We start from the raw sequence: 26,814 nt of genomic DNA on the forward strand, positions 1-26,814 counted from the left end.
CCAATGACGCCAAACGCTCATTTCCCTTTTCCACTACCAACTGTGATCTGAAGTCATACCCGCTGGCTCCCCACACACAACTCAACTCATGAGCTGTGCATTTCCACAACATTAGAAGAATGTGACCTCCCTCCAGATGGCCTCTCTCCAGGTCACCATCATACTCGCTGAAGGTGGTCATTCGGGTTAGTGGTGAATTGCGTCTTATCGCTGAACACAAAGTGGCGTCATTTATCAGCAGATCATGCTCCCGGTCATGGCATCACCCCAGATTCAGCCGTTTGTGTTAACAACAGGCTACGTGTGGGAGAGCAGTGCCCTAGGCTGTCGGCTACTAGTTTCTGACCAATGTTGCAGGCTGTCCATTACTTGGCTCTGACGGCAAGTGCAAATGTGAAGTGATTACATAAGCTTGATGAACGATACGGCAATCCTTCATTGTGATGGTCAGACGTGGACGACAAGAAACTTGAGGTCGATGACGCCTCGCTTTAATGTTGGCTGACGATTCCCAGATGGTCAAAGTGGTTCTGTTTCCTCCGTGAAAGTGGCTTTTATTCTCAGTTTTAAGGTTTTTAATCTCACTCTGGTGTTGGGGCAGGGCAGTGAGGGTTGGGGTGTGTCCCACTGTGTTAGGGGATTCCCGACTCCCCTCCCTGGCCAAGGTCCTCTTGTCTTTCCCTTTTACTCTGTTTTTATCACTTTTTAGAACTGGTTAGTCTCCTTTTCCCATAAGCACTTCTACATTCTAGCGGTTGCACCCTTTTAAATAGCAGGTGGTTTTGCCTCTTCTGCTTCAGCAGTGGGATATTTCCTGCCTCTGGCATAGCCTTGGGGTTACTCTGTTGCTGACTTCCCTCATTTTGTTTTTACCATCGACAACACGACTGCACTTTCACGTTTTTTAGCCTTTTCCCTTTTATCTTTCTGACTTTTCAGAGATTGTCTGAATGGACCACATTTGAAACAAGGGACTGATGACCTTGCTGTTTGGTCCCTTCAACCCCAACCAACTAACCAATCCATTACGCCTCACCTTATGTCCCCAAATAGCCCAACATCGGGCGACTGTCATATCTGAATTCCCCAGAAATCTGGAAATTGCATGGATCTAGCAGCTGGCTAAATGGAGACACAAAATGAGGGCCCTCTCAAACTACTCTGTCCTGTACTGATAACACTGTCTCACAAGAGCACGAGCCACCTCTGTGTCCTTCACAGTGATCAGTGAACGTCTAAAATTGCTCACACCACTCTTATACCTTAGGAGCCTGGGTATCTACACTAAACCGAGCGGGGTGGCGCAGTGGTTACCACACTGGGCTCGCATTCTGGAGGACGACAGTTCAATCCCGCACCCGCCCATCCTGATTTAGGTTTTCCGTGATTTCCCTAAGTCGCTCTAGGCAAATTCCGGGATGGTTCCTTTGAAAGGGCACGGCCGAGTTCCTTCCCCATCCTTCCCTAATCCAATGAGATCGATGTCCTCAGTGGTCTCATCACCCAGACAATCCAACCAAACCTCCTATCCCTATCAGTTAACAACACTAAACTCTTACAGTACTACCACACCCTGGTGGACGTTCTCATCATTAGCATACTGGCCTATGGTCTGAAAGGTTAGGAAATCACATTGCCATCCGACTGGGTGATTCACTTTTTTGTCAGGCAGTGTATTTTCATTACGGTTGGAAGTATTTATTTACATATTTGACAGACAATGGAGACCAAGGTGCGGGATGCGGTGGCGGCGGCGACGCTTCGCTGCGTTCAGCGCGGAGCGCCAGCAGGCCGGAGTCGGCGGCTCAGCTCCCTCTGCAGCAGCTGGCGCTCGTGGCGGGCGCCCGCCAGCACGGATCGGTTCTCCGCCAGGCGGCGAGCCAGGTAGGGCAGCGCCTGTCCCAGGCCGCCCACGGGGACCGACTTGTACACCGTGTAGCCCGCAGCGGCTGCGAACACACCGCACCACCTTCATTCGGTTTTCCTCCTGCCGCCGACCTCCGTTAAGTCGAAGCAAGAAACATTTCCAAAAGGAGTGTAATTCATGTCAGTTGGTTATAATCAAAGTGCAGCTGTTCACAAAGTTCCGGTGTCGGCTGTAATTATAGTATGACAGCAAAACTTGGTAGATATGCTAATGCGTAAATGCGGGACTGATTTATGATGGAAAAAATTAGTTCCAATTTTGGCCACCAGGTGCAAATTTGGCGCTGTGAATGCAAAAAAGATCTAGAGAAAAGTTTCCAAATGTAATGGACCAGGAATGGTACGTGAACAGCATGAAACGAATACGAGGGTAATCCCAAAAGTAAGGTCTCCTACTTTTTTATAAGTATAGAACTCTGTTTGTGTGGCAGTTGGTCACACTGTTATAAATAGTGCATCACGCGCTGTGTGTAAACATAGGAAACGTTAGCGACGGCCCCGGACATTTGCACAAGCCCTGCCCATTTACCCCCCTCCACACGTACCCCACGCCACACCAACCACGAGCGCATCAATATTATCTTAGCTAGTCCTCGTCGGTGTCGTGTTTTTGTTCGTCGTTTTTTGTTTTACTGCGGTTGTTCATACTAGCAGTGCTGTGCTGTTAGTACTTTTTAGCAGTTTGTGTAATACTGTCAAAATGAAACATAGATATGCACTCTCAATAAAGTTATTATACGAAAGGTACCTAATCTTGACTGTTGTGGCCAACTGTTGTCGAAACTGATATCTAACAGACATTAAAGTACGATAAGATGTGTTGGAATGACACTGACGAAATTCTGTACATACTGTATGTTTAACAATAGCCAACTCTAAAGCTCTCAAACACTGAAGAAGAACTCAAGGTAATTTCGTGTCTGCTATAAGCAGTCATAAGAGTCCACAAATAAAAATTCACCCATTACACAGGTAAATATTAATGAAGAATGTCACTGTATAAATATCTGACTGCTTGCATTACGCATTTCTACATTATCCCACTCCTATATTCTTTAGTCTTAATGAGGTAATCAGAAACAAACGAAGACATCGACTTTGCCTTGTTTATGCACAACATTGACTTTAGACAATCGAGACAATGGACATACTACCAATTAATATTTCCCAACAGAATTTCTTACACTACGCGAGGCGACGGAAATTTGCGCTCACTGCAGTTAACAAATATTAGATTTTTTTGATATACTGCAGATAAAAGCTCATGAAATAAAGAAGACAGTGTGGATACCATTTTTATTTTTCTTTCTTATTGATGATTTTTCAACTCGCATATTCAATAAACATATTTCTAATTCTTTTCACAATGGTACAGGAAAAACTGTATTTCGTACTAACTACTGATTTTCTCCCTTGTTATGACTGGCATATCTGTGATACGAACAACTTTGACGTTGGATCATGCGGCACACCGTGGGCGGAGCTTAGGATATGGAGTGGTGTGGAGGGGGGTGATTGGGCGGGACTTGTGCACCGTCCGGGGCTGTCGCTAACGTTACGTGTAAACATGCGCACGCCCCGCTGAGGCGCTCGGTCTTGGCTTGGCAGCCGTTGAGAATGGAACTCCCGTTGGATGTCACCGTCAAGTGCGAACTGCGCGCAGTTATTCGGTTATTGAGCTCAAAGGGCAAGGCGCCGATTGAAATCCATCGCCAATTGACGGAAGTGTATGGTGAGTCGTGCATGGATGTCAAAAGTCTTCGTAAGTGATGTAGAGAGCTTACAGCTGGTTGGAGTGAAATTCACGACGAACAAAGGAGCGGGAGACCGTCAGTTTCTGAGGAGACAGTGTTGAAGGTTGAGCAAAGCATGCGTGAAGATCGGCGGATCACCCTGAATGATCTCTGCACATTGGTTCCTGCGGTTTCTCGAAGCACCGCTGACACAATTTTAACGGAAACATTGAACTACCAGAAAGTGGGCGCTAGATGAGTGCCACGCATGCTGACTGAGGACCACATGTGGCAACGAGTTGATGCTTCCCGCGCATTTCTTCGCCGCCTTGCAGCCGAACAGGACAACTTTCTGGACTTAATTCTAACGGGTGACGAAACTTGGGCATACCACTTTACACCTAAGACCAAGCAACAATTACGCAAGTGGCGGCATCCTTCTTCACCAAAGCAGTGGAAATTCAAACAAAAACAGTTTGCCGGTAAAGTCATGACGACCGTTCATTGGGATCGGAAACGGGTATTGTTAGTCGATTTTTTGCCCACTGGGACTACAATTAACGCCGACAGATACTATGAGACTCTGAAAAAACTCAAACGGAGAAGAAGAATGTTGAGCAAGGGCGTACACATTCTCCATGACAACGCTCGCCCAAACATCGCTCGGCAAACCGTTGCTATCTTGCAACAGTATCAGTGGAACATAATCACCCACCCACCATATAGTCCTGACTTGGCGCCCAGTGACTAACACCTGTTCCCTAGGTTTAAAGAACATTTGGCCAGAAAGCGATTCAGCTCTGACGACGAGGTGAAAGAAGAGGTTCATAACTTTCTGAACAGCATGGCGGTGAGCTGGTATGACATCAGATTACAAAAACTGCCACAGCGTCTACAAAAATGAATCGACAGAAATTGTGATTATGTCGAAAAATAGCGTAATGTTCAAGCTGTAAAGTGATGTAAACCATTGTAGAAATAAACATGTCTATGTATTTATTAAAAAAATAGTAGACTTTACTTTTGGGATTATCCTCGTAGTATTCCTAACTGCCACTTACACGGTTTGTTCGACATGAGCAACGGAATTGTCGATGAGATGCCGCAACCGTAAAACGACGTGATCAACAGTTTCTCGCAGCGATTCCATTGGAATCTGAGCAACGTGTTCCTGCATACTAGCCTTCAGATAAGGTAGAGACCGAATGTGTCAACGGTAAACACATTCTTTTAGAAATTCTCTGAACCAAAAATCACATGGATTCAGGTCAGGTGGTCTTGCAGGCCAAGCATCTGGAAAAAGCTCTGGAGATGGCACGTTCGTGAAATGTTGCATCGTACAGATCTTTCGTTGAGCGAATGACAAGAACTGTTACCGCATCTTGAGTGAAAACAGTGCTTTTCAAACGCAGGAATCATGTGCTGTACAAGTTGGTCTCGATAACATGGAGACGTAGTGGTGCACCTGACAGGCCCTCTGGGTGTATTCTGTGAATCACATACAGCTAGTCAAAGTGCTCCTCGTGCACGACACCCACTTTAACAGGACTCCAAATTCGGCAGCGCTGTGTATTCCCTGCACTCAGCAGTGTAAAATGTGCCACATCACTCCATGGAATATTACCCACTCAAATGTCATCAACTTCGACTCGTACCAGAAAAGAAGAGCAAATTCAGAATGTTGCTGCTCGTCATGAGGTTTCAGTTGCTGCACCGTTTTGATCTGGTACGGGTACCGGTGTAATATAGACGGCAAAACTTTGCTTTCTGTTGACGATGGGGTGCACATTTATCGCGACACTGCACTGCCACTACCACTACATGGGGCACTTTCTGCGTGGTCAGTTGCAGCAACAAAGACCTCGTTAACAACTTCTACCAGGATAGGACGCCTTCCACTTCCACTTGCCACATCAAACTGACCTTTTTTTTAAATTTCGTTATCATCTTCTTTAAACCATTTAAAGAGATAATACCTGTTCTCAGACCTTCCAGTCGGCGATACACTCCCAATACAGCACTGTAATTGCTGCAGTCCACATAAAACTGTTTCACAAACAATGCACGGTCTCTCTTCTAGATAGCGATACTGTTCAATCACGTTATAGCTTTAAAATGACAGCGTGGATGTTCTACCATCACGCTGTGTACAGCGCCAAATTTGCACATGATGGCCAAAACTGGAAGTTTCGCTGCCGTACGATAATTACAGCCCACAGTGGACCTCTAAGTAGTTGCACTTCAGTTGTAACCACCCAGTACCACAACAACGCTTATTAACGAGAACACGTCTTTATGGGAATATCCAAAGAAAATAGTGACTGGATTCTTGTTGGTATGGAGGCAGACGCCTTTATGATGGTTTAAACTCAACTGAGGTCACTTTTAATGAGGTGTCAAAGTGCATAAAGCCATTTAGCTTGGGTCTTAAGGGTGTGTTTGTCTCAGTTTCTGGAGTTTAAGATCAAATTAATCGTAAGAGGTGGTTTTGTACGATCTGGGACGAGATAGCCTTTTCAGCAGTCTCCAAAAAGGGAGCGCACAGTTTCGCAGCGTTCTCTTTGGTGTACCTACGAATTATAATATGTAAGTACTGTTCACTAGCTGGTGCGTTGGTCGCAGGTGACAGTTAAGAAGTAGGTCTTCAGTGATCTGTGACTCAAAATGGGGGTCATTGTACGCCATTTCATCGCGTTGACTAATCATCTTTGTCATTAAGTGATAATGCGAGCACAACCTATGCTTGAAATGACACTTCATGACATTTTGACAGACCGAACTGCGTCCTTTACTGATTGCAGACGCGATGTACTGAGTTGAACTGAACGTTCAATTTTACCACCACTACACAAGGCGAAGACTAAGATCTGATGATCAGGAACTGTGCTGCAACCCCTATAGTCTCCTTTATGGGTGAAAACTTTCCTCCATCTGGATTTGATATGCAGGTCGAGCACCATTACATTATTATTCATTGCTGGGCATTATAACTGCAACTTCATCACGATGAAGACGTTATGCATCTACTTCCTTGTTGAGAAATTACACTTCAATAGTTTGTATGTGTTGACAGAGATAGATGCACAGAGAGTGGAGAGAGAGAGAGAGAGAGAGAGAGAATCATGTAAGATGGACAAATTCGCCCGCATCTCGTGGTCGTGCGGTAGCGTTCTCGCTTCCCACGCCCGGGTTCCCGGGTTCGATTCCTGGCGGGGTGTTGTGTGATGTCCTTAGGTTAGTTAGGTTTAAGTAGTTCTAGGGGACTGATGACCATAGATGTTAAGTCCCATAGTGCTCAGAGCCATTTGAACCATTTGGACAAATTCGGCAGCAGCAGGATCGTGGCCTATTAAGGCTGTAGTTTATTGTCTTGAGATATTGGTGCTCATTTGATCAGGACCCGACGACTGGATAACGAACTGTGGGTTAAGGAGGGTTATATGCAACGTCAGATCGGATCTCAAGGATTGGCATACTGTTTGCCCGGCCGTTCAGGACTGTTTGCAGCGGCACAGTTAGCCACACGGACAATGCCAGTTCAGGAACACAATGGACAGTTAGCACGATTACTTTGGTGCGGCGGTAGATAGACGCACTGACAGCTGTGCGACCAACAGCAACAGTAGACACAATAGTGGCACCGCGTTGTAATTCCAGACGAATCTAGATTTTGCATGTAGCATCACGTTGGACATGGTCGTGTGTGGATGATCCGACCAGAACGCACGTTTCTAGATTGCATTCATCATCATACCGGTCCAACATATAGCCTGATGGTATGTGGTTCCGTTGAATACACAACAGGATCACTTCTGGTTCGAATAGCCAGTAATATGGAAAGCTGGCTGTACATTTTAGACGTGTTAAGGCCGATGGTTGTGTCCCTTCGTCAAGCTCTCTGTGACTTTATCTCTCAACACGGCGACGCAAAATTACAGGTTCTTCATACTGTCCTGACCTACCTCGATGAAGGGGGTGTTCAACCGTTGCCCTGACCAGTACGTTCTCCAGACTTCTCAGCCGAGGAAAGCTGATCATGCCACGCCACCACTCGCCCACCACTGTGACTGATAATCTCTGGGATAGATTAGCTGGAGCGTGGAATATCGTCCCCATATCTGATCCAAGTTCAGTTCAACAGTTGGAGCCATTGCTGCTGCTAGAAAGGCCTGCTCTGCGTACTAAATTTCGCACCCTTTACGTCCAAACATCACTGAAACTTTGATTGTCCATTCTTTTTAGTATGCTGAGTAGGCACAATAACTAAATTTTCGTTACTTGCTGTACTTCCCAATGTTGCTATTTTATAGGCCAATAGTGTAGTTTTGTCGTGCGAATGGACACAGGCGATTCATTTTTATTATTGACAACTACTCTAAATAAGCTCAAAGAGAGAGAGAGAGAGAGAGAGAGAGAGAGAGAGAGAGAGAGAGAGAGAGAGAGAGAGAGAGAGAGAGAGAGAGAGAGAGAGAGAGACAGAGAGAGAGAGGTGTAACTCCGTTTGCAAGCTGCAGGAAAAATGCAGACTGACAAGGGGACCGCGAATACTCGTCGTCACCCCTTTCGTCCACATTTATAGTATATGCAGGGCTTGATCTGAAGTGAAACTGACAATGACAAGTGGGACTTCCAGGCGCCCGAGAGTTTAGGAAAAGATAGCATTTATGGCGCGGATCGTGGGAGAGATGAGCCATTTACTTCAGCGTGGTTTCGAGGCTGCGGTTGATGCAGCGGAAAGAGTGGAGAACGGTAAACCTAAGACCGTAGTTTCGAATTACCGTGACGAAACGAATTTACCTTTTATATTTTACGTTACTTACACCGTTAATAAGCCGAAATAATGCTCAGTATATTGTATTAATTAATATTTTCATAAAAATCCTTGAAAACGAAACGCATACGAAATGTGTCATGACAAATAAATTTCCAGGAACAGATTGTAAAGCGGTGAAGAAAACTTCGTATGTAAAATAACTTTTCTTATTTTACAGTTTATGTTTTACAAGTGCTGGGATGATGTTCCCAGTAAAAACGGAGGAAGCAATAATTTTCTCGGCGTCTTGCACACATTATAAAAGTCGCATTTTTACAGTTACCTGGTTGTTTTAAAGTTTCAATAGGGAAAAACTGTTTACATTCATAAAAGGTTCTCCCGCATCGTACAGTCTGGCAGCAGACTTTGTCAGATATTGGCGAGGACAGCTTCTGATCTAAATGGAATGTAGTTTGAGGCAGTCTTCTCGGGATGTGATTTCTTTTTCTCTCTTGCTCAAATAAAAGCAATTTTGAGCATTTTCGAATAATTCTTTACATGACCATGACCATAACAATTGACATTTCGGGGTTCCTCTAGTGAAATGAATTTGAGGGATATCACTTTTCATCTCGAAAAATTTCATCGTATAATTGTGGACTTGTGTATCCTTCCCACGAGTTAGTTAACAGAGGAAATTTGTTCTCCTGCCAGTAGGACTTTATCACATCAGTCAAAAATTTTCTTGTATAGCACTGTTGTGAGTTTTCCAGATTTTGGTGGAACAAAGACGACATTCCTATACTTTGCCGCGAACACATCCACCGGTTTTTGACTCTTCAGTCCAAATGAGTCAGTGCTCTCTTGTAGGCATAACGTAGACCGTTGGTAATAATTTTCTAGAAAGGGTTGTAAGTATGCTGTTTAGGTTTTTTGTTGGTAGCACGATGCAGCGTTCTGGATTAAATTCGCTGACTGTGCTCCGTGCGGTCTGTGGCTCGTTGGACTCGTTGTTGGAAGTTATTCGCCAGTGGAGTGTTGTGCAGTTGGATGAGAACAGCCTGTAGCGTTGGGCAGTTGGAGGTGAGCCGCCAGCGGAGGTGGATGTGGGGAAAGAGATGCCAGAGTTCTGAGATGTTTATATGAGCGGACGATCTGGACGTATGTCTGTCAGAAAAAAGAAATTTGTTGAACTGGATGTCACGAATTTATATACGGTGTATATTATGACTTTTTAACACTATTGAGGCAAATACATTGTTCTTTATCAAAATCTTTCATTTGCAAACTATATGCCTATCAGTAGTTAGAATCATTTATTTAGCTGGCAGTATTGGCGCTCGCTGTATTGCAGTAGTTCGAGTATCTAAGATTTTTGTGAGGTATGTGGTTCATGAAGGGATAAATAAAGAGAAAACAGTCTCACTACATTCAGTTTCACTCTGGGGTCTGAAAATCAAGTAACGTAGAAGTTTTATCAGCACAGTCATTATTTACATTAAAAAGGGGAAGTTTCACGTTAAGAGTATACTGTGCTGTATACGAGTGGTTCATATCCCGTCGTTTCACGAGAACTTCTTTTGCCGTTCGGTTGTACATGGCTCGGTTATAAGTCGATTGGTACTGGCAACCTGGAGAGGATACAACGTAAATACTTTATTATAAGTGACTATAAAAAGATTTTTCTATTGACTCCAATTAAGGAGAATTGTCGATTTACCTATTTGGTCTAAACTAAACTAAACTAAACTAAACTCCGTCCGAACAGGTCACGGAAGGCCCAGGGATACCTACCGACCAAATTGTCATCCTCAACCTATAAGTGTCACTGGATGCGGATATCGAGGGGCACGTGGTCAGCACATCGCTCTCCAGACTGCTCTCTGCTTCAGTCAGAGCTCCTCAATTGGCGTCACAGGGGCCGAGTGCACCCCGCTTGGCAACAGCGCACAGTACACCAGAACCGTCACACGTCCAAGCGCTAGCCTAGACCGCCAGCGCTTAACTTTGATCTGTGGGGAACTGGTGTTATCACTGCGGCAAGGCCGTTGGCTTTACCTGTCTGGAAGGACATTTTAAATACAATCCCTTCTTGGAAAGTTATTTACAGCGTCCTTGAGGGCGCTATAAATACAATACTTTCATGGAAATATACTTGCAACCTCAAATTTTTCTTTGCTTTTCCTTTTCGTGCGTTGTATGAGACTATTAATAAATACAATATGTTGCTGTTGTTGTTGTGGTCTTCACTCCAGAGACTGGTTTGATGCAGCTTTCCATGGTACTCTATCCTGTGCAAGCTTCTCCATCTCCTAGTATCTACTGCAACCTACATCCTTCTGAACCTGTTACTGTATTCACCTCTTGGTCTCCCTCTACGATTTTTACCCTCCACGCTGCCCTCCAATACTAAATTGGTGATCCCTTGATGTCTCGCAATATATGCCCTACCAACCGATCCCTTCTCGTAGTCAAGTTGTGCCACAAATTCCTCTTTTCCCCAATTCTATTCAATACGTCCTAATTAGTTATGTGATCTACCCATCTAATCTTCAGCATTCTTCTGTAGCACCACATTTCGAAAGCTTCTATTCACTTATTGTCTGTTTATCGTCCACATTTCACTTTCATACATGGCTACACTCCATACAAATACTTTCAGAAACGACTTCCTGACGCTTAAATATATAGTCAATGTTAACAAATTTCTCTTCTTCAGAAACGCTTTCCTTGACATTGCCAGTCTACATTTTATATCCTCTCTACTTCGACCATCATCAGTTATTTTGCTCCACAAATAGAAAAACTCGTCCACTACTTTAAGTGTCTCACTTGCTCGTCTAATTCCCTCAGCATCATCCAATTTAATTCAGCTACATTCCATTATCATCATTTTACTTTTGTTGATTTCATCTTATATCCTCCTTTCAACACACTGTCCATTCTGTTCAATTGCTCCTCCAGGTCCTTTGCTGTCTCTGGTAGAATTACAATGCCATGGACAGCCCTCAAAGTTTTTATTTCTTCTCCAAGGATTTTAATACCTATTCCGAATTTTTCTTCTGTTTCCTTTACTGCTTGCTCAACATACAGATTGAATAACATCAGGGCTACAACCCTGTCTCACTACCTTCTCAACCACTGCTTCCCTTTCACGTCCCTCGACTCTTCTAACGGCCATCTGGTTTCTGTACAAATTGTAAATAGCCTTTCGCTCCCTATATTTTACCCCTGCCACCTTCAGGTTTTGAAAGAGAGTATTCTAGTCAACATTGTCAAAAGCTTTCTCTAAGGCTACAAATGCTAGAAATGTAGGTTTGCCTTTCCTTAATATATTTTCTAAGATCAGTCGTAGGGTCAGCATTGCTTCACGTATTCCAACATTTCTATTGAATCCAAACTGATCCTTCCCGAGGTCGGCTTCTACCAGCTTTTCCATTCGTCGGTAAAGAATTCGTGTTAGTATTTTGCCGCTGTGGCTTATTAAACTGATAGTTCTATAATTTTCACGTCTGTCAATAACTGCTTTCTTTGGGATTGGAATTATTATATTCTTCTTGAAGTCTGAGGGTATTACGCATATCTCATACATCTTGCTCACCAGATGGTAGAGTTTTGTCAGGGCTGGCTCCCCCAAGGCTATCAGCAGTTCCATTGCAATGTTGTCTACTCCCGGGGCCTTGTTTCGACTTAGGTCTTTCAGCGCTCTGTCAAACTCTTCACGCAGTATTATGTCTCCCATTTCATCTCCGTCTGCGTCCTCTTCCATTTCCATAATATTGTCCTCAAGAACATCGCCCTTTTATAGACCCTGTATATATTTCATCCACCTTTCTGGTTTCCCTTCTTTGCCTATTACAGGTTCCATCTGATCTCTTGATATTCATAGAAGTGGCTCTCTTTTCTCCAAAAGTATCTTTAATTTTCCTGTAGGCAGTATCTATCTTACCCCTAGTGATATACGCCTCTACATCCTTACATTTGCCCTCTAGCCATCCCTGCTTAGCCATTTTGCACTTCCTGTCGATCTCATTTTCGAGACGTTTGTATTCCTTTTTGCCTGCTTCATTTACTGCATTTCTGTATTTTCTCCTTTTATCAATTAAATCAATATCTCTTCTGTTACCCAAGGATTTCTATTACCCCCTCGTCTTTATACCTACTTGATCCTCTGCTGTCTTCACTAATTCGTCTTTGAAAGCTATTCATTCTTCTTCTGCCGTATTTCTTTCACCCATTCTTGCCAATCGTTCCCTAGTGCTCTCCCTGAAAGTCTCTACAACCTCTGGTTCTGTCAGATTACCCAAGTCCCATCTCCTTAAATTCCCACCTTTTTGCAGTTTCTTCAGTATTAATCTACAGTTCATATCCAACAGATTATGGTCAGAGTCCACATCTGGCACCTGGAAATGTCTTACAATTTAAAACCTGGTTCATGAATCTCTGTCTTACCATTATATAATCTATCTGATACCTTCTAGTATCTCCAGGTTTCTTCCATGTATACAACCTTCCTTCATGATTCTTGAACCAAGAGTTAACTATGATTAAGTTATGCTCTGTGCAAAATTCTACCAGGCGGCTTCCTCTTTCATTCCTTACCCCCATTCCATATTCACCTCTTACGTTTCCCTCTCTTCCTTTTCCTACTATCGAATTCCAATCATCCATGACTATTAAATTTTCGCCTCCCTTCACTACCGGAATAATTTCTTTTATCTCATCATACATTCCACCAATCTCTTCTTCATCTGCGGAGCTAGTTGGCATATAAACTTGTACTACTGTGATAGGCGTGGGCTTCATATCTGTCTTGGCCACAATAATACGTTCAGTATGCTGTTTGTAGTAGCTTACCCGCATTCCTATTTGTTTACTCATTATTAAACCTACTCCTGCATTACCCCTGTTTGATTTTGCATTTATAACCCTGTATTCACCTGACCAGAAGTCTTGTTCCTCCTGCCACCGAACTTCACTAGTTCCCACTATATCTAACTTTAACCTATCCATTTCCCTTTTTAAATTTTCTAACCTACCTGCTCGATTAAGGTATCTAACATTCCACGCTCCAGTCCGTAGAACGCCAGTTTTCTTTTTCTTGATAACAACGTCCTCCTGAGTAGTCCCCACCCAGAGATCCGAATGGGGGACTATTTTACCTCTGGAATATTTTATCCAAGGGGACGCCAACATCATTTAACCATACAGTAAAGCTACGTGCCCTCGGGAATAATTACGGCTGTAGTTTCCCCCTCCTTTCTATTATTGCAGTTTATCTGCAGTACGAGGAGCTCGAACATACGATCCTAGAGTTAGAATTCCCTATTTCTCTCGCTGCTCCAGCCGCTGGCTAGGATCTACCTTAACATAAATGGATCACATCTCTCCCGGCACGCGTCAAAAATCCCATTTTTTTTCTAGACACTTGGACATCTGGCGGTCGTCTTTCTATCATTTCATTTCAGTCCAAGCCCTGCATGTACTATAAATTTGGACAAATCGGTGATGAATAGGCGCGGTCCGCTTGTTAGTCACTCTTTAGGGAATGCTCAGGTGCTCCTAGGGGATAAGTGTGCTATGGAGAAAAAGCACGATGGATGGAGTGGATTTACCCAGTGGTACGGATATCTGCTCCGCCATCCCGTAAATCTGAGCGAACGCTATGTCCTCCTGGTCAGGTCGCACTCCGAGCTGCCCCAGCTTCTCCACGGCGTGGTAGATGGCGCTCTCGTTGTGGGTCGCAATCACCAGAAAGCTGGGCCTCTTCCGGTTCTCAGCAACGTAGTCCAGGGCCTGATCCAGTACTCTGCGAATATACAAGATGAGGTCGCTCTGTACCAACACACCAAAACTCAAGAAAGAAAAATATCAACAGATAATATGAGGGAATCGTTCTTTGTTCAAAATTACTTTATTCTGAAGTCAGTTATGGCGGAATTACACTGGTGTTCAAACCTGAAGGCTACGGCCACACTTGCGTTTTTTGAAATTGGACGCTCAGCGTATAAAGAAGCAGCTTCAAAAGTCGCCTGGTGATGGCCACATTCGACCATGTATATAAATTCTTTCAGCGCAACGCTTCCTAGCGACCAAAGGCGTGAATGTGGCCATATATGGCTCAGTAGCGTTTCAGACCTGCCTGGGTCACATCACGGCATTGAGAGCTGAATGTATTAAATAAACAATCTGCAACAGCAATATGTGCCGCATTGTTACTGGTTTGACGGAGACGGCGTAGACAAAAAAGACGTTTTTGGACTCATCCACTAATTGTGGATAGATCAGTGAGGGGGAACATTCAATCTGCTACACAACAAACTTAAAGAAAACCCTGAAAAGTTTTTTGAGTACTGCAGGATGTCTATTAAGTCATATGAAACTGAAGAAACACTCGACTACGTGATTGTGTAAGGGCTGAAGAAAAACTATCAATTACTGTGAGGTAGTGAAGTTTTATTACTTATTGTATTATTTGTTTACAATGAATAAAAGGACAGATTTGAATCTTCTGCTTTTTCCTTGAAGATCATTGTAGGTGTGCTGCTTGTGGACTGACATGATTGTTGCTCACTTTCAGATGTAATTCTGGACGGCTGTGCATGTGTGTAGGACTGAACCAATTGTAAATTTTCAATTGAAAATCCATCTCGACAGCTGGGCTAACGTTCTTAATAAGGGGTATTTGCGAAAGTAAGAACATTCCATCTGGATCATTAGTTCTACGTTCCTTAGTATGTGATTGTTGCACACTTATTTCCAAAACACCCAACAACTTGTTTTCAAACTCGTCGTGTTTTCGTTTCTTTGGAAATGGACTTTCTCCCTTTGCACTGTGCGAGCAGGGGGAGAGGTTTTGGATGTAGTATGTTGTATTTCAGGTGTCGTGTTTGCTTCTTGTTGTGCAGTGTTGTTGTCGGCATTTTGTGTACTTTCTGTTAGATCGACAGCCATATTTCCAGATGCCCTATGGTAAAAAGAGAAAACTGTAATTGTCCACAGTCAGATTTTATAATTTGTGGCCAAGCATGGCTCAGTCTGGAACTTAATAATGCACGAACATTATAAATATGGAATACTCACTGTCTTTCTACACATAAAGATTGGAGAAATGACAACAGTTTGTGATAAATGTAATGTTTCCTGGATTTTGATGAATCTCCACTTTTGCCATCGTGCATTATGACATTTTTGTAGTAACAATCCTTAATGCTCTTCTCCTTTTTTTTGCACAACCCTCCCTTAAAAAAACTTAATATAAATATTGGTTCTACTTTTAACCCATTATCAATGTTTCATTACAGGCATTGCGCAACTGGCATTTCCAGCAGGTCTCTACACTTCCAGTTTCTACTTGGACGTTCAAGAATTCCAAAGATTATTCGAGACACATGCTCAGAAATCTGAGAAAAAACGGGAGGCCAATATATGTAACAATTAACTGAAGAAGGTTGATTGAATATTAATTTAGAGTTTTTAAAAATAGCCAATTTTCCACGTTGCGTGGGATGTATTAGAGTGATCAGTACATGGGGATCGAGCAGTGATTACTTTAACTACAAGAAGTATTTTTCAATAGTTTTAATGGCAGTCGCTGACGCAAATTACTGCTTCAGATATATAGATGTTGGGGCCTTTGGACACGAGGGAGATTCAAACATCCTGAAGACTACTAATTTTTGCAAGAAACTGTATTCCAACAATTTACCATTACCACCATCAGCCCCCTTACCAAACGATACATCTGGTCGATTACTGCCATATGTGTTTCTGGCAAATGAAGCCTTTGCTCTGTGTGAAAACCTTCTGAGACCATACCCCAGTAAGGACATGACTAATATTAAAAGAATTTTTAACTACCGTTTATCGAGCGTCAGGCGGTACATGGAATGTGCATTAGGCATTTCGGCCAATAAATGGCGTACATTCCACCGTCCGATTGACGTCAGTATCGATTTGGTTGACATCATTGTTGAAGCCACTTGTGCACTGCGCAACTTTGTGAGGGATAACGATGGGTACAACTTTGAAGATACGTTATCGTGTCGTCTGGACAGCATTTCGGCCCAGGGGACAAGGGGACTGTGAAAGGAACACACACAAGAGATCAGTTTGTTGGATATTTCTGATCTACCGTAGATTCTGTACCTTGGCAAAACCGATACGCAAACATTGTTGAGTGGAAAAGACTGCTGGCATAACAAGACACCTCTAATATTCTACAATAAAGCGCATATATTGTGACTTCTTGTACTTACTGAATTTAACGAATGTAATTCACCAGATGTCTTTCATAAAATTTGAGGATTTTATTGTATTTTTGATATTTTATACTACGCAAGGCTTCTTTTGTTTCTTCGTCTATGTTGTCCCAACCTTCACCAACAACATTAGATGTCACAGCTAACCAACAGTCTCTTCTTTTATGTCAGTTTTTATAATCTGCATTTTGAATGTCGTATAAGAAAGGTAGAGCTTGAACTTCTAAAATAATACGTTCGCTATCAAGTTCAATTTTTTCCATCTCACACGTCGAAAAAGCTGTAACGAAACACTTGACTGCACACACTACTTTGTGTTGACGCACTGCAAGGTTTCTACTGGGTTCACGTGGGAACGCAATGTGAGAAGCGTCTTTTGCTGCAGGGAATGGGGCCCCGGCCCATCCGACTACCGTGTGACCTTAAGGATGCGCCTTCCCGTCGGACGTTGGCAGAAAAAGACGCTGTGTGTGGCCACTAACGGCCTTCTGCAGCCTGCCTATAACTGTGGCGTCTTTTGACGCTGAGTGTCCAGCTTCAAAAACCGCAAGTGTGGACGTAACCTAAAGGCGAAAGAAACTTTCGCCTGACTTATCGTTCCCAAGAAAAATAGTTGCATGAAAATTGGTACATGAGTAAAAAGAACTAAAGAAACATAGCACAAATGGCAACAAAGAAATATACAATGACACGAACAGAAATAACACTTTTACTCAAAGACAGTGATTACATTGATGGCAGCACAATCATTATGACCCCTGGCCATTTACAAAAGGCAGTACTTAATATGGTGCGTGATCATCACAGACGCAATACATGCTCTGCAACTTAGTCCCACTGTTGGTAAGAAGTTCTTGTAGCAGGCCGTTACATTCCTTCACCAGCGTGGTTCACAGCTGCTGGATCGTCGTTGGTGCATGTGGACGTCCTGCATTATATCTCCCCAATGTGAGTCACACGTGCTCCATGGGAGCTAAGGTGGGGGAACAGGGAGACCAGCCCATTCGCCGAAAATCCTCCCGTCCCAAGGGCTCCACCCCCCCCCCCCCCCACCACCACCACCCACCTGCGCAGTTCCATGCGGTCGCACACTGTCATCCACAAAAAACAAGTCAGGGCCAAAAGCACCCCTAAAAAGAAGCACATGGTGAAGGAGTACAGGATCACAATAACGCTGATCGCTGAGCGCACCATGTTCAAATATTTGGAGATCAACATACGAGTGTTGTGTGGGAAGATGGTGATCATGCACTCCATTCTCAGAGAATGATCATCCTCGTAGATCGTATAGAGAAAAGATTAATGTGGTATTAATAAACTGCGGGAGCATCAGAAAAGATTAATGTGGTATTAATAAACTGCGGGAGCATCTCAGGAAAGGTGCCAGAATTATTGCCTATTAAAAGTTACAACGCACAGAGAGTGTTAGGAACAGAAAGTCGGTTGAAATCGGAAGTGAACAGCAACGAAATCCTAAGTTCAAACTGGAATATTTATCGCAAGGATAGGTTAGTCGCCAGTGGTGGCGGCGTGTTGACTACAGTAAAGAGTTCTATTATGTCTGGTGTGGGTATCGCTGATTCAGAATGTGGAGTAACCTGGGTGAAGTTAAGCATCGAAGGTTGGTCAAAAGTGGTATTCTGATACTTTTATCGACCACATGAGTCTGGAGATGTAGTGGTAGAGGGCTTCAGAGAGAACTTGCAGAATATTGTTAATAACTTCCCCGATCATGCAGCTGTAATAAGGGGTGCCTTCAACTTGCAATGTGTAGATTGGAAGAGAAATGCTATCAAAACTGATGCCAGAGATACCGCTTCGTGTGTATTATTCTGAATGTCTTGTCCGAAAATTACTTCGAGCAGATCATTAGAGAACCAAGTCTAGAAGGAAACATCTTAGATCTCCTAGATATAGACAGTCCTGAACTTACCGAATCAGTTAACGTAGAGGGAGATAACGGCAGTCGGAAGGCTGTGCTAACAACAATGACTATGGGCGTTACAAAGAATGCTAAGAAGTAGGAAAATATTTTTCCTTAGGTAGTGAGACAGAATACAAACTGCAGAGTCCCCGAATAGTCAACAACAAATATTCAGTCCTGAGGACGAAGATATGGTGCAGAAATATAAAAAAGTCAGGAACATCGTTCAGTATGTCTTACAAAAGTGTGTTTCGAGCAATGTCTTAAGGAATGGAAAATACCTACTATGGTTTAACAAACGGGTTACAAAACAGCAACGTAAACAAAGAGAGCATCACAGAATCAAGAGAAGTTCAACCGCGCAGACAAACAAAAGCTGAACGAAGCGGAAACGAGGATAAGGAGACTAATTAGAGAAGAGTTCAATGAATCTGAAAGTAAAATTTTGCTAACTGATGGGATTAAAAACCCTAAGAGGTTTTAGTCTTACATAAAAGCGATTCGAAGTCATCTATTCATTCACACAGTGACCATACAGGGAACGAAACAGAAGATAATAAAGAGAAATCCGAAATTTTCTCTCTGTGGAAAACGGTAATATGGTCCCTCCTTCCAATCATCGTACGCATTGTAGATAATTGAGATTTACGATCACAGAAAAGCAACTATGAATGCTTAGCAGTGAAAAGGTATCAGGACCAGATGAAATAGCTTTAAGACTCTATGAAGATTATGCGAAAGTACTGGCTGCTCTTCTAGCAGCAGTTTATCACAATTCGTTTGTTGGAACAAGCACGAGTACCTAGCCACTGGAAAAAAACGCAGGCCATAGCGGTTTTCAAGACGGTCGTAGGCCAGATGCACATAATTATAGACCTACATTGTTGACTTCAATCTGTTGTAGAATGATGGAACATGTTTTATGCTCAAGTATTACGACTTTTTGGATAACGAAAACACAGGCGCATCAAACAACATTTATAACGGAATAAACAGTAGCTGTTTACTTCACGCATTGCGTTTTTACATAGCACATAACGTTATATACAACAGCATTTTTCTCCTGCAATAGAGCTGATTTTTTTGCATAAATATGTTATCCAATGAAAATACCTTGAAAATAATTGAAAAGCCACGATCGTTTCATCGTTTATTAGATGACCGGTTTCAGCACTCTGAAAGTGCCATCATCATGATGTCCATATGGTTTTATAAACGTTAAGCCACGTTTCAGATCTGTGATGGCACCTTCAGAGTGCTAAAACCAGTCATCTAATAAACGATTGAAATGATCGTAGCTGTTTAATTATTTTAAAAACAGAGTGATTGCCCCACGACACACCATGTGTTCACTGGAAAATACCTTCATCAACATACGTTCTTACTTTTGCACAGTACAGCCATCAGGTCTATTCTGTTATTTTAAAACGTGAATCATTTTTCCTTTTCAGATATCTGGCATCGCTTATGGAAGAACATTCAATGATAAAATAATACAAGCTCGTTTGCCATGAAAATGATGCAAAATAACAAAATAAAAGTTAATATGATACAAAAGCACGAAGTGCACAACTATAACACGAGCGGCGCGGCGAAAGTAGGTTACTTTCTGATATAGTCAGATAACGAAACAGGCGATCTCTTAGTACTTTGCGAGAAATTTGACCATTGTGCATCACATTTAACGGAAATTATCTCTTTTCGGAAAACTCCGACCGATTTCTGCTTTGGAGCATATGAAAATGTGATGTATTATTTCGATCAGATAATGCGTTCTTCGAAGCTCAATAACAATAAAATGGTAGAAAATTCGCTAACGTCGACAGAAAACCCATGTTCGTAAACTGTCCATATATTGTGTTAATAATTATTTGCTACAAATAAAACTGAAATAAAAACGTAGTGTAACTCTTACAAAACACACTGACCCAAATTCTACATTTTTACACTGAACAGTTTGCGAATTGAATAAAAAGTAAGATGCTATGTTTTGTGCAGGACATAGTAACTCTGCTTCATTCTTCCATGTGTTCCTGCCGAATGATGAGTCCTGAAATACAGTGGCAATCTATAGTTCTATTTAAAATTAATCTTAATTGTAAAGCCAATCAACAAATTTACGTTTAACGCAATAAAAATACACAAAATCCTCATTCACATTATACATGTAATCTCATAAATGACTGCACTGTGCTCATTCCCTCTTTGTTGTTCATCCTTTGGAAAAAAAAATGAATACTTGCGTTGAATTTTTCTTAGTATTACTATTTTCTTCGCTATTTCCACTTTGACGTTTTATTATTCAGTGTTCTAAGATTTCTTATTTTTTCTTTTAGAAAGTTCACCACATTGAATGATTTTTATGATGTTATGTCACTGATGTAGAGGTCTAAGGGAAAAATGTAAACAAGAAAGTAAAAAAGAAAAAAAATGAAAAAAGGACATACTTTACGACATTAAACATGTAAAACTTCGAATTAAGTAACAAGTAACTATACAGCCTTTCCTATCTGCCATCTAACCAACCAAACTTTTAATTACTATGCAACTCATTAACTGTGAGTGTAACATCATTTGTTACAATTCCTGCTGGACATGTGTATCCACAATGCACTGAGCAAAAGGTTTAAGCATGGTTACCAGTTCATCTATGAATACTGCACGGAAACCACGGTTAGTTTTCCATTCAGTATTCGTGAAATTGGAAAATCATAAGTTAACGGTAATCTCTTGATGGTTAAAGTATCCAAGAGTGGCACTTACAGGGTCGTGATCTCACATATGCTCCATCAGTAACAGATAAATTATACGTTGTCTAACAGTGATCGTTTCCATAGCGTATCTGCAGTTAGACATGTTCTGAAGCGATTTCCATGAATCACTTCAAGCTACTGCCAGGACTGTTCTGTAAACAGGTCACGACCGAAACGTTCGATGTCCTTTCTGCCACTAAGCTACATGACATATCTAATGGCTAAAATAGGGGCAAGATGTTAATCTGCAATACTTTTTCTCTCTGTCTGCTCTGCTGCATTCGCCTTATCCAAGGAACATTCTGTCAAAAAGGCACTCACTTAATATTCGGTATCATTTTATTCCAAATTTATTTTTGTCATTAGATGTTTCATTTTCAATTGTTATTAAAACGATTCTTAAACTACCGACGCTACAAAAATTATTTTTGTTTTTTTTCCTGTTATTACCGTCTCATTTTGCAACTTTTATTATGACTTCATATCCAAGTAAATGGCAAAGATGAGAAAACGATAAACTTGAAAAACTATACTTGTAAAAGCTTTATATATCCAGTACACAATTACTGATTCATTGTAAAAAAGAATGAACCAATACCTAATTTTAATTATCTTACAATACTAATAAAGAATTATCATATTCAAAATATGTTTTGTTTTACAGGAAAGTCCATGCACGACACGTTTTATAAGAGCTAATGAAAGAACATTCACTCAAGTAAAGCAGGTTTCGTACGAATGTCACAGGTAATGTCAGTTGAGAACATCTGGAGCATTATGGGCAGAACCCTATAATCAGCTCGGGATTTTAACGATCTAATGTGTCAGTTGGATAGAATTTGGCATGATATACCTCAGGAGGAGAGCTAACAACTCTGTCAATTAATGCCAAGCCGAATAACCATTTGCGTGAGGGCCAGAGGAGGACCTTATTAACTTGCTCAATTTGTGAAGCTCTTTCTCTTGAATAAATTTCCTAAAATTGAAATCATTTGTTTGTTTATACATGTACATCCCTTCTACCTATTTCCGTCAAATTCGGATAATTCCTTCGCAATGCTTTTTTGTATCTTAGGGTGTATTATCGCTGGATGATTAGTTTCGTTAATTGTGTAGCGATTATTTAGCGTATATCTCTGAGTAAACAACAATATGGCGCAGTTGTAAACAATACAGCCGTCTCGGCAGCAGCCGACGAAACTATTTAACATTGGTTTGAGACGTGGTGACCGGTAAGCAACAAGAAAGTGTCTGCCCCTGGTAAGAAAATTTTAAGGATACCGGGAAATGCAGTCGGAACATGGAGCAACGACGGCAGTCAGTAGGTAAGGCAAAAAATATCAGAGTTGCGAGCCAGCCATCTAGACTGTTTAGGCAGGTTTGTCTGATGTAGTTTGCGTTGTAGAAGCATGAAATTATAAACCTAGTAATGAAAGGAGATTCAGATTCAAACATAGGCTTCAAATCGACTGTACCTTGCTGCGGACGCATAACGATCTCTCAAAGATAACAATCTCTCAAAGGCATGTATATTTAATGAATATGGAGGTCTTCGATACTATAGTTACGTTCAATGTAATTGTATTTTCCGAGCCAGCAATATAGACTGTTTATGTAGGTTCGTCTGAGGTTGTTTTCGTTGGAGAAGCATGAATTTATAAACCTAGTAATTAAAGGAAATTCAGAATACTGTAAGTTATACTCGCTCTCACGAAGTTTCCAAGCCAAATGAGCTCTGTAACGGTCGTATAGACTTTGTCCAACAAATCCAGTGTGTCATCGTGGTGTCTCGTCATCCACGTTTTCCATGCATATATTTTAAGAAATAATGCATTTTTATAAGAATTTTTGTTACAGAGAAATAACAAACAAAGACGCATTTTTTTTCAGACCACTAACTTGCTTCTTAATTCATAGCAGTTTTATAAATTTTTGAACAGGGTTTTGGAACTGTTGTTTCTGCAGTAGAAAGAATACGTAGGTTGGAACTTAAATAGTGGTGGCATCACTGCTGCGGAGACACTATCCAATGGAATCTATTATAGTCGTTGATAGCACACGTTGTTGACATACCTACCTTACCGCCGAGCGAATGGACTCGCCCGTCCCACGTCACCGGCGTGCGCTCAATCGAGGGAAAAACAGTCACTCGTGAGCGAGCGGTCTAACATAACGGTGTTACTATGTTTTTGAAACAGGAACAACGGAGTTGGATCAAGATTGCATGTTCCAGAGCTCGTACAGCACGACAGTATCATCAAGGTCTTCATAGACTTGCGGGGAATCGCCATTGCGGTACAGATCAGTGGCACGTTGGGTAAAAGCCTTCAACGAAGGTCTGCAAACTGTGGCAGACATGCATCGGGCAGGTCGTCCTAGTGTCTCTGAAGAAGTAGTGCACGCTGTTGCCGCGTTAGTGGACACGACGCCATACGATTTGTGAGCTCGCCCACGAAACTGTATTAGCGTATATGACTGTGCTTCGAATGCTGAAGGAACGCCTGGGCATGCGGAAAATTGCATCACGGTGGGTTCCACACGACCTGACGGAAATGCAGACATGGATGCGTTACGACGCTGCTCAGACGCACGTGGAGCGCTATCAGCGCGAAGGAGGGACTTTCTTAGGCCGTATCGTGACACTGAATGAGACATGGGCCACTTCGTATGAGCCAAAATTTAAACGCCAACCCAACGAATGGCGTCATTATGGGTCGCCGCGAAAGTCGAAAGTCCATCAGAGCCTCACTATGGTGAATGATGGTTCAAATGGCAATGAGCACTATGGGACTTAAGTTCTGAGGTGATCAGTCCCTAGAACTTAGAACTACTTAAACCTAGCTGACCGAAGGACATCACACACATCCATGCCCGAGGCGAGATTCGAATCTGCGACCGTAGCGGGCGCGCGGTTCGACTGTAGCGCCTAGAACCGCTCGGCCACTCCTGCCGGCTATGGTGAAAAATATTGTGATTCTCGTGTACGACTGTGATGATGTTATTCTAACGCATTACGTTCCTCCACGGCGGACTGTCAATGCACAGTATAACTGTTGGTTTTTGGAGCGTCACCTGCAACCAGCCTTGCGAAAGAAGCGGAGACACTTTCTGCGCAACCCACCCATCATTTTGCACGACAATGCGCGGGCGCTGCTCTGTTCGGTCAGTGGGAATGGGAAGTATTGTACCATCCAGCATACTCCCTGGACTTAAGTTCTTGTGACTTTGATTTGATTCCGAAGGTGAAGGAACCACTTTGAGGCATTCGCTTCAGAACTTCCAGAGATTTGACAGGCAGTAGACCTCTGCATTCGCACCATCAACAGAACAGGCTCTGCTAATGGAATACTACGCCTTCCACATCGCTGGTAACGGGTTCTACACAACGCTGGTAACTACTTTGAAGGACAGTAACAGGTGCAAAACATGTAACTCTTTTGTATCGCTTGTGAATAAATAGTTGCCGCTATTTTAAGTTCCAACACTCGTATACTGTTGATGCCGAAACAATCAATAGCATTTTTTTGTATAATTGCTAGTTTTATAAAGGCTGAAATCAATATTGTAACAAATTTTACGCAATTCCAATTATTAATGTCTTAGGGCATAATTTTCTGCGTTAACTCATAATTGTGAAATTACTGATTGCTCGAAAGGGAGCGAAGGGAACAGTACGTGGTGTTAGTCTACAATCATACCTACAACACTAGGAGAAAGGATCTTCATTACTCCTCCTTAAAGCAGTCAATGGCACAGAAAAGAGTTGAATGTGCAGCTAAAAAAATCATTTGCCCAATGATATGTCTGACAGGTTCTAAAGCACCTTTTAAATATAGTCTAAAATCACTTCTCTGGAACAATTCCTTCTATTCTGTAGACGATAATGTATTAAAATCTGGTAACAGGTGTATTAAAAAAAGCAAAATTCAAATGTATCCCCACATATGCACTACTAAAGAGCGATACGGTAACACATTTTACATATCAGTTAGTGTGTCGACTAGTAGCCAATAAATGGCCACCACATAGCCATACTCACGAACATATCACACACACACACACACACACACACACACACACATATATATATATATATATATATATATATATATATATATATATATATATATATATATATATAGTCTGTAAATTGACTCACTCCATATCATTGTGCAGCTGATCCAGATGTCATAAAACTGACACATTTAAGTCACATTTTTTCTAGAAACAATGTGTGATATCTACCATAGTAGATGGATGTGTAGGGATGGACTAGTTCCTCCCATCTCAAACCATAAGATTATCATAGGTGATGCCATCTTAAACTGTTGGTTTATGCAGCAGACGCCCACGACACAGAGGCGCTGCCTCATTAACGTGTAATGGAAATCTATGAAAGCGTTCGATGACACCCAGCAGTGTTTGAGCGGGTGCGAACGCTTGCGTGTATGAAAGGATGAAGAGTACATTTTGGACGTTTATTAGGAATTAGTATGTTGTTGTGGTCTTCAGTCCTGAGACTGGTTTGATGCAGCTTTCCATGCTACTCTGTCCTGTGCAAGCTTCTTTATCTCCCAGTACCTACTGCAACCTACATCCTACTGAATCTGCTTAGTGTATTCATCTCTTGGTCTCCCTCTACGATTTTTACACTCCACGCTGCCCTCCAATGCTAAATTTGTGATCCCTTGATGCCTCAAAACATGTCCTACTAACCGATCCCTTCTTCTAGACAAGTTATGCCACAAACTCCTCTTCCCCCCAATCCTATTCAATACCTCCTCATTAGTTACGTGATCTATCCACCTTATCTTCAGCACTCTTTTGTAGCACCACATTTCGAAAGCTTCTATTCTCTTCTTGGTATCACCCATGTTTCACTTCTATACATGACTACACTCCATACAAATACTTTCAGAAACGACTTCCTGATACATAAATCTATACTCGATGTTAACAAATTTCTCTTCTTCAGAAACGCTTTCCTTGCCATTACCAGTGTACATTTTATATCCTCTCTACTTCGACCATCATCAGTTATTTTACTTCCTATATAGCAAAACTCCTTTACTACTTTAAGTGTCCCATTTCTTAATCTCAGCATCACTCGATTTAATTTGACTACATTCCATTATCCTCGTTTTGCTTTTGTCGATGTTCATCTTATATCCTCCTTTCAAGACACTGTCCATTCCGTTCAACTGCTCTTCCAGGTCCTTTGCTGTCTCTGACAGAATTACAATGTCATCTGCGAATATCAAAGTTTTTATTTCTTCTCCATGAATTTTAATACCTACTACGATTTTTTCTTTTGTTTACTTTACTGCTTGCTCAATATACAGATTGAATAACATCGGGGAGAGGCTACAACCCTGTCTCACTCCTTTCCCAACCACTGCTTCCCTTTTGTGCCCCTCTACTCTTATCACTGCCATCTGGTTTCTGTACAAATTGTAAATAGCCT

General features: G+C 42.0%; 1 protein-coding gene across 1 annotated transcript in view; it reads right to left on the minus strand.

The window, feature by feature from the left end:
• Positions 1 to 1,693: 1,693 nt before the first annotated feature.
• The window catches only part of LOC126284971 (hydroxyproline dehydrogenase-like), a 123,891-nt gene continuing 98,770 nt past the window's right edge, over positions 1,694 to 26,814 (minus strand). The window contains exons 8-9 of the mRNA XM_049984249.1: positions 14,028 to 14,221; positions 1,694 to 1,949 (exon numbers count right to left, since the gene is read on the minus strand). Coding sequence (XP_049840206.1) covers positions 1,771 to 1,949; positions 14,028 to 14,221 — 373 coding nt within the window. The 3' untranslated portion in view covers positions 1,694 to 1,770. The remainder of the gene's footprint in view (positions 1,950 to 14,027; positions 14,222 to 26,814) is intronic.

The sequence above is a fragment of the Schistocerca gregaria genome, chromosome 8 (assembly GCF_023897955.1).
Source record: "Schistocerca gregaria isolate iqSchGreg1 chromosome 8, iqSchGreg1.2, whole genome shotgun sequence".
In the NCBI taxonomy this organism is placed as follows: domain Eukaryota; kingdom Metazoa; phylum Arthropoda; class Insecta; order Orthoptera; family Acrididae; genus Schistocerca; species Schistocerca gregaria.